Raw genomic sequence first — 11,402 nt, 5'->3', positions numbered from 1 at the left:
GTGGGACACTGTGACAGTGTGACAGTGTCGCCGGGCTGTGGGCACGGGCACTGTGACACTGTGACACTGTGACAGTGTCGCCGGCAGGTGGGTATGGGCACCACGGACAACCAGTGTCACTGTGCTGTGGCCATGGACTCCATGCTATGGCCATGGTCACCGTGCCACAGCTGGGGACAGTGTGCTGTGGTTGGGGACACCACGGTACTGCCAGGGTGCCTTGCCACTGCCAGGGTCACTGTGCTATTCCAGGAATTACTGTCCTGTGGTCATTGTGCTGCTTCTGGGGATAACATGGCATAGGCAGGGACAGGGTGTTGTCACCAGTGTCACTGCACAATGGCAGGGGCTACCTGTGCTATGGCCAGGGCAGCCCCACGCCCTGCCAGTGCCCAGGCTGTTGGCAGGAGGGAGATGCCATGCCTGCAGCATGGGGAGGTCACTGCGCTGCTCAGCTCAGCTCTGCTGCAGACACTGACCCTCAGACAACACCTTGTCTGTGTCCAGCCCCCCAGAAAGGGTGGCTGTCACCCCTTGGGGGACCCTCAGAGGCTCAGCTATGGCACAGGAGGCTCCATGGCCGATCACAGGGACCTCCCTGAGAGCAGAGGGGAGGGTTTGGCGACCGCTCGTCGCTGTTCCACACCCACAGCTGGTGCAAGAAAAGGGAAGTGAAGATGGACAGGGCCAAAGCTCTTGCTTTCCTCACGCAGGACAGGGGGCACCCAGATCTGCCAGGGGACTGCAGGAGGCCAAGCCCCCATCCTGCTCCCTCCCCATGGACAGTGGGAAGGAGGGAAAAGAAGAGCCTTAGAGGGAAACCCTCAATTACTGGGAAGGGAGTTTCCCCCGCGGCTCCAGGACCATCTCCTGAGTTAGTTTTCCTAGCACCGTGATGATGATCCTGGTTCCATAGATACCGATGCCATGACAACTCTGACATCATCCGTGCTTGGGACGGGAGCTGCAGGAACGTCGCAGGGAGGAGCATGCGGAGCTGTGGGGTCAGGGGCTTCTCCCGGCTCCTCGGCCAGCTCTTCTCCCACCTGCTGTCCCTGCAGCTCCATCTCCCCTTGCAGGGACCAGCGTTGCTGCCACACCACAGGGGGTACCTGTGTCCAGGTGTGCCCAGCCCCTCACACACACGGCTGGCACACAGCTGAGGATTCCCGTGCGCTTGGCCCCGTTTCCAGCTCATTCTGGCCCGTGGCAGCTCTGCCAGCCTGTTCCCTCTGGCAGGTGGGATCAGGATTTAACTGTTAAAGCTCATGGTGATGCCACGCAGTTTTTCTCAATTACAGGTGAGTCATCATCTCTCTGGGCCTATTTCTGAGTCCCAGCAGGAAAAGCAGAACCCAGCCTTTCATTCCTCAGTGCCACCAGCTCAGCAGACATCACGCTGTACTGTGCAAAACCGAAATGGCCATGGAGACAATGGTGGGCTGGTCCCTCCTGCTTTCCTCTGGCACGATGTCTCACGGAGCTGGCCAGGCACTGCACCCCAGTGCCAGGAGCATCATTGCCAGCTCATCCCTGAATTGCAGGTCAGGAACAAAGGCCAAATTAACTGGAAGGGATTACCCCAGGTGGGATTTTCAATCAGCTTCGGCAGTTTAGAAGCAGCTGTTCCGGCGTCCTCGAAAATCAGTTTCATGCTTTGAGAACAAACCATCCCGAATCCATCAGCCCAGAGCCACGATGGCAAAGGGCTGCCCTGCTCCCTGACGGTGCCCAGTGCCAGGGAAGCAGCATGTTCCCGGGGCTACTGCACAGGGAATCATCTGGACCTCTGGGATCTGCTCCTAGTTTTCTCATGATGTTGGGGAAGACACTTCAATTCTCCCCCTTTCTAAAATGTCTTGCCCAGCCCACCTGTCCCAGCTGGGACAGGGATATTTCAGACAATGCAAAGCACAAAGCACCAGGATCCTGCCTGAACTTTTCAGATGTTACTGTAGAAGAAATCATCACCATTTCCAGACAAAAACATGGCTTATACACTTCCAGGCACGACCATGGCGCATCAGGCAAGGTCCCTACTGATATCCCTGCTCCTAAACTTCTCCCCTTTCTTCATCCCTGCAACCTGTGCTGTGTGCAGTGTTTGTACAATCATTTCTCACGTCATGGGGTGCCAGTTTTCTTCTCTTGCTACAGCACAGATAAAGCTCAGGAGGTATCTCCAGCCCACATACAAACTGCTTTTTCTGTTTCACTTCCCGTTGCTGCAAATCAACGGATACACAGAGCCAGCCAATAACAGGGATGGATATTGCACCTTCAACATTGTCCCCATCAAATGGAGAACAGCAGCATTTGGAAATGGCACTTTCCAGAGCATCAGTTCAGTTTGAACAAGTTCTGGCTGCATTTACCACTCCCCCTGGATTTCAGTGACAGGGAACAAACAGCAGCACACAGACAAGCACCTGAGATCTGTCCGTGTTCCGATTTTACAGGAGTTTAATTAAAGGTATGGATTTGCCTCCTGCTTCTTGTAGTCATGCTGACTTCTTAACCTTCATTTTCACCACAAAAAAGCAATCAGGTTTTACTCAGGGATAATTACATGGACATGACAACCCGGAGGAGACAAGGTGGGGGGCTTTCTCCTTCTTCAAAACCTGTTCAGGTCAGCCCTACCCACTCAGCCAAGGGCCAGGATTGGGACCTGGCCCATAAGAAGCTGAATAATGGACAAGACCAGTTAGTGTGTTTTCTTCAGCAGGACCAAATGAATTTTCTCTGTGGCAGTGGGATGCTCCTGATTTGGCAGGCAAAACAACACATTTTCTACTTAATAGCTCTGAAATAAAATAGTTGTAGAATCTGGAATGGTTTGGGTTGGAAGGGACCTTGAAGACCATCTCGTTCCAACCCCTATTCCATGGGCAGAGACACCTTCCACTAGCCCAGGTTGCTCCAAGTCCTCTCCAACCTGGCCTGAGACACTTTCAAGGATGGGGCAGCCACGGCTTCTCTGGGCAACCTGTACCAGGACCTCACCACTCTCACAGGGAAGAATTTCTTCCCAATAAGCCATCTAACCCTGCCCTCTGGCAGTGGGAAGCCATTCCCCTTGTCCTATCACTCCAGGCTCTTGTCCCAAGTCCCTCTTCAGCTCTCCTGGAGCCCCTTTAGGCACTGGACTGGGCTCTGAGGTCTCCTTGGAGCCTTCTCTTCTCCAGGTGAACATACCCAGCTCAGCAGAGGGGCTCCAGCAACTGATCAACTCAGTGGCCTCCTCTGGACTCATCCAACAGGTCCACAACTCCCTGTGGTGGGGACCCCAGAGGTGCTCCAGGTGGGAATAGTGATGTGCAGCTGCCTTGTTCTCAGAGCAGCTCTGACAGTGTGCCTGGAGTGCAGCTGCTCTGGCTCAGCAATCCCGGTGTGCAGGACCCAGTGCCAGCCCCAGGGAGCTGCCCAGGCTCCGGCCACATTCCCAGCCCACCGACCCCAGCAGCTCCCCGAGGTCTGACCCAGCTCTGGCACAGGTGTGGGTGGGAAAACAGCTTGTCCTTCCCATTCCTTGGGCAGCAGGCCTGAAGTAGCACTTTGAGATATGTTCATTTAGTTGTTGCTCTGAAGTGCTTTGCTTGCCATTCATTAGAGCTCATGGAAGTGTTGAGAGGAGCTTAGAAATCCATAGTGCCCAATGGCAGAGAGAATGGACTTCCTGGTGAGCAACACCTTACCTCACTATCACTAGAAAGCTCTAGAAGCCTTCCACCCTAAGAGATCCAAAAATATCTGGAAGATCATTTCTGAGCTGGTTACTCATCCACTTGTGAAAGGCAGCCGTTTCTCAGGTGGGATCCAGCAGTCACTGTGCAAGGATAAACCCAGGAGAAGTGTGCCAGAAAATACCTGGAAAACTTTACTGACTGAACTTCGGGGTAACAGAACTCAGCGGATTGAGGGAGCACTGGCTTTGAACAGGAGAGCTGATATCTCAGTGCTTGCATAAAACCCAAACTGAACAAAACCCCAGAGGGTTTCAAAATGCCTCTCAGTGGTGCAACTGTGACACTGGTGACAACACCGTGCCCCTGCCCATGCGCTCAACAGCTCATCAACTTGGTATTTGCTGCTTCTCCAAATATTCCACAGCGTCAAACGGTTGGGGGGTTTTGGCAAACCAGTAATCTGATCTGATTCAGCCACTGCTCACCACTCTGCTGGAAAAGGGGAATAGGATCCTTTGGGGTTTTCCAGACTGGCCTCCTTGGGACCACACCAGTCCCCTCGTGCAGGGCCTGACCAACCAGATGGCTTTGGTGCTTGTCCCCTGCTCCCTGCAGGTGTGGCACCAGGGCAGCAGAGCTGGCAGGTCCAAGGGCACAGGGCAGCTCAAGCCATGCCCAGACATGAAGAGCTTCCACAATTCTCACTTGAGCTCTCGTTCTGCTGCCAGGAGAGCTCTCCCAGCTCAGCCTTTTTGGCAGTGCCATTTCTGCTCGTGTTACACCACAAAACAAAATTTTCCTGGGGGAAATAAGGGCCACAGTGTTTGTGTAATGAATGAGGTGTTTGCAGTGTTAGACTGAAAACAAGAAAAGCTTAATTTCTTAACTGAACATAACACTAATGGGCCCTCAGACTGACAAGAAGGATGTAACCTGATGTAAAGGAGATTTGTGGGATGGATGGAGCTGAGTTATTTTATAACTGTGAATACTCTCAGGCCCAGGGCTGTGCAGCACAAGCACATTAAAAGAGGTTTTCATCTAAATATGGAACACAGGCAAAGGCTGCTGAAACTCTATTTTTATCCCCATTTTGCAGAAGTGGAAGTGTGGCTACAGAAGATGAAGTGACTTACCTGTGTCTAGCAAGAAGCTTGTGGCCAAGAACTGAATTTTGATCTCTGGAGTCTCCAACCACGAGCCTTGTCTCACACTTTGCATATCTTTTACCCCATCTAAGCAGCAGGACAAGAGGCACAGTCACTGAATCCACTTTTTTTGCACTCCTGGTGGCTTGGGCCAGATGTTAGGGGTGGAAGAAGCAGGGAAAGCCCAGCTTTGCCTGACCACTCTTGTAACTCAAAAGGCAAGTGCCCATCCAGAACTGGGACACCTGACACTGGTGTACAGGGAAACATGGAAGCTTTGAAATAACTGCCTGGTGGGACAGACATTAAATTAACTCAGCTGTTTTCTTTCTCACAGATCTCCTAATCCAAAGCAAAGCTCCCACAAAACTCTGTGGGTTTTCTTCCTACCTTTTCCATGTAGCAGGGCTGGGCTGCATCCCTCAACCTCCAAAGGAACAGCTTTGCTGGAGTCATGACTGCCTTGTGATCTTCCTTTTGCCTCTATAAAGCATCCAGAGCAGGTGACAACCATTCCAAGGAAGTCTGATCCCTTCTCTGACTGGAAATGCTCCTGTTTCATGACTGCTGTGTATTGTTCCTGTACCCATGTCAGTCTGTGCACAAGCTCCTATTAAGAAAGTCACTGTCACAGAATTATCCAGTGAAGTTAATTCACCCTTTCCAATCTTTTAATGGTCAAAAAGAGCCAGAACTTCTCCATATCTGACCAACTATGGGCTGAAGATCAGGTAGGAAACGTGCTGGAAACAGAATCCAGTGTTTTATTATGCTTTCAAGCACAGATTTCAGCTGCAGGAAGAGAAATAACATCCCTCACTTAGGTAATTTTACAAGAGGTTTGCACAGTAGTTTGAAAAGTAACCGAAAGTACAAAAATCTCCTCCCAACATCACAGGAAAGGGATTAGGGTGAGGTAAAACGTGGTATCTGCAGCAGCCTGTTCCAGAGAGGAGTAAGAGATGGGGAAGTCAAGGAAATACAAGGAAATAACGGAAATGCAACGAAATCCATCCTCTGTGGCCCTCTGCTGCTGGCTTGGTGAACTGTAAAGCAAATTTTCCCTGTGAAGCACATTGCAGTGACACAGAAGCCACCTGAACTGAGTGACAGCCAGCCTGGCAGCAGCATAAATGTTCATGAACACTTCCCTGTGGGATGTGCCAATCCAGGGCAGTGTCCCAGCTGATCCCAACGCTGACCCTCGTCCCCTTGGACAGTTCTGTGTTCTAACTGCTGATTTCCCTCCCTCCATTAGCTTTCTTTTGCTTTCCTTAGCCTTCCAAGGTTTGCTTTCCCTGTTTCATTATATTCTCTATTAGTCTACGAAGTCAAGAGTTGACTCCACACCACCCTGTTGGCTGTTTCTACTGAAGTGCTTAATCCTGACTACACAAAATACTCCACTGCTCCTCTCCATCATTCAGATATAAACCCTGAACAGCCAGGAATGGAAAACCAAATCAATAATGATGGGAAGGGGCAAAAAAACCCAACCCAAAATTTAAACCCTCCCCTCTGCAAGCCTGTGAAACTCCAACAGGAAGAATATCACACACTGCCTGGAACAGGCTGAGGCAAAAGACACAGAAGCAAAGCAATTCCTGTGAATCTTACTGTAAACAGGACACTGTGTACACCCAACACACTGCAGAGGAACAGCTAATCCCTGGAAAAATGTCAAAGGCACAGTGGTGCTTCTGCCAACATCTGCACTGTTACTTGCTTAGCAACTCTGCCTGCCATCCGTGGAGGGGACGAGTCCCTCGTGGCTCCCTGCTCTTTGCTTTCTGAGAAAACACAAGAAGGAAAAAATAAAAATGAACTCCAGCTGTGAATGCAAACCATGGAAACAGCGAGGAATTTGGGAAGCTGCAAGGTTGGTCAGGTACCTGTTACACAGGAGCAGCTCCCAAGCAAGGCCCCACGAGCTCCCTGGGCAGCACCTGCTCCTGGCCCTGCTCCTCCTCACAAGGGCTCCTGGTATGGAAAGGAAGCAGCTTCCCTTTCCTGGGAAATGGGATGGGATGTGCATGCTCGTGTGGTGGAGGTGACACTACAAATGTCCTGAGCCACCCTGCTCCAAATCAGCAAGATCCGAGCTGCTCCCAACGCCAACACTGCCCTTAATGCTGTCAGCAAGTAAAAAAATCCTGGGATCCCAACAAAATTCCTGCTAGTCTCCACATAAAACCAAACTCTGACCTGACAGGACCCAGTGTACAAAATCCCTGAATTTTTGTAGCTCCTTGGCCTGCAGAGAATTCCATCAGTTCAGCAGCACAACAAAAAAGGACCAGGAGCAGCCCCACCTTGTCTGATCAATCCACACAGAATCCCAGAACCTCACCTGAGCCATCAAGCTAAAATACAACAGTATATATCTATATATAAATATACAGAGATATAACTGGAATATGTTGGCATGCAGAGGTTAGACACACCAGCACAGTATAATCCCTTTTCCTACCATCCCATTCAGTAGGAACCAGGAATGAACTCAGTTGCTTTATTATTTTTACATCAACGGGAAATATAATTTGAATACAGAGATTTTTAAAACTAGATTTAATCAAGTGCGTTTAGAGAACTCACTATTTTCTGTACATGAGTACAAGTATCTCCAGTGGAAATTCCTTACCTAAAATTAAAACTTGTGGTACAAATGAGCAGCAAAACAAATCCTCCCTCTCCTCACATAGTCAAGTCCACAGAGTTGAGGATATGCCTGAGAAATGTGTAAGTCAAAGCTCTTCTGCCAAGCTAAAAACATGAGAGAACAGAGTGCAAGCACAGATTTTACCAAATGGCCACTTAGCAAAGATAGAATCTGCCCTAAAAACATCCTGGCAGCCACAGCTGGTGGCCTCATTTTTGGGAAGCATTTGCTAGAGATGCCAACTTCAGTTTTAAGGCTCTTCCCTACCCCTGCCAGGACAGGACACACTTTTCCTCCCACTCACCTCCCCCACCTCCCTGAACCACACAAGGTGACCAAAACTGTGTGTTGCCACTGCTGCTCCCCCTGATTTAGAGCAGGATTCACACTCCTTTTCCTCCCTACACTCCTAGTAAATGCTTTTTTGTTGGTCCCCTCCTCACTAGTGGATACCACTGTGCTTCATTTTGGGGACTGAATTTATTACCAAAACCACAAAAATCTTGGCTGGGATTTATTTGTTCCAAAAACCTCAACATGCTGAGAGGAAAATGTTCTTGAGCACTTCTAATAAACTGAGTGATACCTTCAATCAAAAGACAGATCTCACACTTCCTGCAGTACCTTATCATCACTTTGGCTGGGGTTGTGTTTAGGGACATTTATAAAGAGTTCAGGAGTCACCAGTCCATAAAATGTCCCATCTTGTTTTAACAGGTCTGACTTGAAAGGACTTGCCTGTGCCATAAAACCATTACAATGTGTTTCCAAAGTTGTTACTGGTTTTCTAACCACTGAGGAGCCCCACACACAGGTGTGAGGAGCAACGTCTCAGACAAGAGCTCTCATCACTCCAATTACAGCAGCACCATTAACATTTCCAGTTAATGCTCACTAGGAAAGCAAGGGTAAAGTTACAGGTGTGCTGGGGGACATGAAATAAGGAAGCTTCACTAAAATGTGCAACAAAACCTCAGCAGGAAGCACAGGAGGAAAAAAACCTGCTGTTGTCAGGGTTTGTGCAAACTTCTCCCAGCCAGAAGTGCAGGAAGGGATGAGATCACAACCTACAGGAGGAACTTGAAATGATTTGGACTCTGTAGGTGTCTCCTTTTATACAGGCCTGTGTTTTGTGCCTTGTGGGGTAACTGATTTATAGTGTTACTGCTCTGGACTCTGACATTCCCACTTACCAATACAGTGATGCAGCACAGCTGACTCAGGGAAATACAGAGGGTTTGGGTTCTGACCACTTCCCACCCAGGAACCCACCTGAGGGGCTCCTGTGAGTCCCCTCTGCAATAAAGATGACATAAAGCTGACATCACAGTCCTCAGCAGGACTCAGGTACTTCCAGGGGCTTGTAAAGCCCTTTTCTGGAGAGATTTTTAGCTGGGGATTACACCAGAGTATGTGCCAGGCCAGCAAGTACCAACCAAGAATTTAGTCTCAGAATAATTAAAGCTGACTATGCTTCATCACAGTCATCAGTCTCGAGCTATTTTCATGCCAGACAAAGGTTCACAGCAGAAACAGAGAGGTTATTTGCTTTAAGAATAAGTACTTCAGTTGAACTTATCACCAAATCACTTCTGGATCCAAAGAAAATTAGCAATTCACTTAAAACATCTGAATTTCACCCTGTTGATACTTTGTTCCATTTCTCAGATGAGGAGATGCTTTAGTTTCCCTTCCTGCAATGGCCTCTTACATGATAAATTGAAACACAAAACCAAAATGAGAAATCTAGGCTCCGTGATTTTAGTCTTTAAATTAAATGTACCTGCCCCCAGGCCTTTTATCAAAGGAGCTGGATGCAAAATTAACAACAAACATTGGAGTTTCTGGAAAGAGAGATCTGAGGGTACAGACTTGGCACTAAACCCAGTCAATGAGTTTTCTCTGTCAGAACAGAAATGAAAATTACAATTAATCAGATGCATTTTCTAAAACATCAGGGTAGTGCCTGCAGAGAACACAGCTGTGTTCAGGGAAAATGAATTCTAAGCAAATGCCCCTAAAATCAGGAAATGTCATCATGAAAAGGTCTCCCCGAGTTTCTCAGTGACTCAATCTCACAGGGTTCTGGCAATTCCTGTGCCAAACATAAGGCCTCAGTCCCTCAGGTAACACATTAGTGTAATCACGTATCAAAATATCATTAGGATAAGGTTTTCCAATCTCCCTTCACCTTTCAGTCTGTCACACACACACAAACACAGTCACTGACTCTCATGTCTCCCTGCAGTGCCCTGACAAGGGTTGGATTGGTCTGTTGGGCTCCCAAGGCAGCCCCTCCGGGTTAATCACAGCTCCCATCCTTCCAGCCATCCCGCCAGCGCTCATCCACACGGGAGCAGTCAAATTCAGCTTTCCCCAGTTTCCTGTTCACTTCGTTGTGAAGAAGACACAGCCACTGGGAGAAGTTATTCCTGGTGCTTGTGTCTGGTTGATTTGTCCGTAATCTGCAAGCAGGGAAGAGGAAACAAATGTTATTTCTTTATAGTCACCAAATTCAGTACCCACAGCAGGCACAAAGTCCCAGAGAGAACCCAGAGAGAGCACAGTAATTATCACTAAATATCTATAGAATATTGACAGCTGCAGATTGGCTTCATTCACTGCCTGGTCCTGGCAACTGGAAATGACACAGACAACCCAACAGCATGGGGACAGGTGTTTGTTTTTTGACTAAGTGTACCTGTGATTGATGCAATAATGGAAGAAACCAGTTCAGGTAGCTACAAACCCCAAATGCAGGAAGAGCTGCTGATACGCAAAATAGCTGTGGCAGCCCAGCATGTCTGGCAAGCCCCTCCAGCACAAAAATGTGCTGAGGACATTCATCTCTCTCTCCCTCAGGTACCCAAAAAACACACTGAGGACAACCACCTCTCCCTCAGATCCTCAAAAACGCTCTGAGGGCACTCGCCTCTCTCTCAGGTCCTCAGCGCAGTGCTCGCAGGGGTAGAACTTGGAGAAGAGGTTGATGAAGTCCCTCATCTCCCTCTGCTGGGTCCCGGAGGGCCGGTCGGGGTAGTATGCGGCCATGGTGTGCAGGAAGGCCCAGGTGCTGCGGCCCAGCTGCTCACTGTCCAGGGGACAGTCTGGCGGGGGCTCCTTCTCCTCCGCGACCCCCAGCTCCTGGAGCGGGAGAGAGGGTTGTGAGGGGACACCGGGGTTCGGTGGGGAAACAGCCCCTTTGCGCTGGGTGGGAAGGTGAGATGGGGGAACAGGTCCTTCACACCCTCACTGGAGAGCCCCCCTAAACTCTCAGAGAAGCTCGAACTCTCATTTGAGCCTCCTTCACACCCTCTGAGGGGGGTGACACGGCAGAGCCCCCTCACACTCTCATTGGGGACATGGTAGATCCCCCCTCACACTCTTACTGGGGACAAGAGCAGAGCTCCGATCACACCCGAGGAGAAGATGGACATCCCCTTCACACTCCCACTGAGGAGAAACCTGTCCTCGGCTCCTTCACGCAGCCCTACACTTGAGGGGGCAGGATGAAGGACTGAGAGGACTCTGCAGGGGCTGGAGGTCGCCAGCCGCCCGCGGGGTGCCCGGGGAGGCTCCCACCGCCCCTCCCGCGGGGAAGCCGCTCCTCACCGCGCCGCCCGGGGCCGCCTGTTTCCTCTGCTCGCGGAGCCAGCTCTTGAAATCCGTGCAGGCTCGGCACGGCTTCTTGGGCGGCTCCCCCGCCGCGCTGCCCGCCGCGCCGTGCGGGGCGGCGAAGGGGAAGGGGAAGGAGCCGCTGTCGGTGCCCGGGAACGCCGCGGAGCCGCGGCCCGCGCGGCCCTCACTGGGGGCCGCCATGTTGGCGCGCGGTGCAGCACGGGCCGGGGCGGCGCCATTGGCGCCCGGGCGCTGTGAGGGGGCCCGGCCCGGCCCTGCCCGGCGAGC

General features: G+C 50.6%; 1 protein-coding gene and 1 long non-coding RNA gene across 3 annotated transcripts; one reads left to right on the top strand and one right to left on the bottom strand.

Annotated features, from left to right (window-relative positions):
• The first annotated feature begins 9 nt into the window (after positions 1–9).
• Positions 10–2,491, top strand: LOC113953451. Of its 2 annotated transcripts, XR_003529881.1 has the most exons (3): positions 10–87; positions 1,302–1,437; positions 1,545–2,491. It is a non-coding gene; the product is annotated as an uncharacterized LOC113953451 (long non-coding RNA). The 2 variants fall into 2 exon arrangements; XR_003529880.1 differs by having other exon boundaries at positions 1,302–2,491.
• A 4,842-nt stretch (positions 2,492–7,333) lies between these two features.
• On the bottom strand, positions 7,334–11,317 carry GFER (growth factor, augmenter of liver regeneration). Its single transcript, XM_027656682.1, has 3 exons — positions 11,109–11,317; positions 10,429–10,640; positions 7,334–9,961 (listed from the first exon to the last, which is right to left on the bottom strand). The coding sequence occupies exons 1-3, from the start codon at positions 11,313–11,315 to the stop codon at positions 9,799–9,801; spliced, it is 582 nt and encodes a 193-aa protein (XP_027512483.1). The 5' UTR covers positions 11,316–11,317; the 3' UTR covers positions 7,334–9,798.
• Between the last annotated feature and the right edge of the window lie 85 nt (positions 11,318–11,402).

This window comes from Corapipo altera, unplaced genomic scaffold (genome assembly GCF_003945725.1).
Source record: "Corapipo altera isolate COAL_440 unplaced genomic scaffold, ASM394572v1 104, whole genome shotgun sequence".
Lineage (NCBI taxonomy): Eukaryota > Metazoa > Chordata > Aves > Passeriformes > Pipridae > Corapipo > Corapipo altera.
The sequence above is the reverse complement of the archived record's forward strand: the minus strand, read 5'-3'. Positions and strand labels throughout refer to the sequence as shown.

Coding starts and splice junctions, on each gene's coding strand:
- GFER (XM_027656682.1), bottom strand. CDS start 11,315: ATGGCGGCCCCCAGTGAGGGCCGCGCGGGCCGCGGCTCCGCGGCGTTC. Junction 10,641..11,108: donor AGGCGGCCCCGGGCGGCGCG/GTGAGGAGCGGC, acceptor CTCCCGCTCCAG/GAGCTGGGGGTCGCGGAGGA. Junction 9,962..10,428: donor GCTGAGGACCTGAGAGAGAG/GCGAGTGCCCTC, acceptor CCCTGCTTGCAG/ATTACGGACAAATCAACCAG.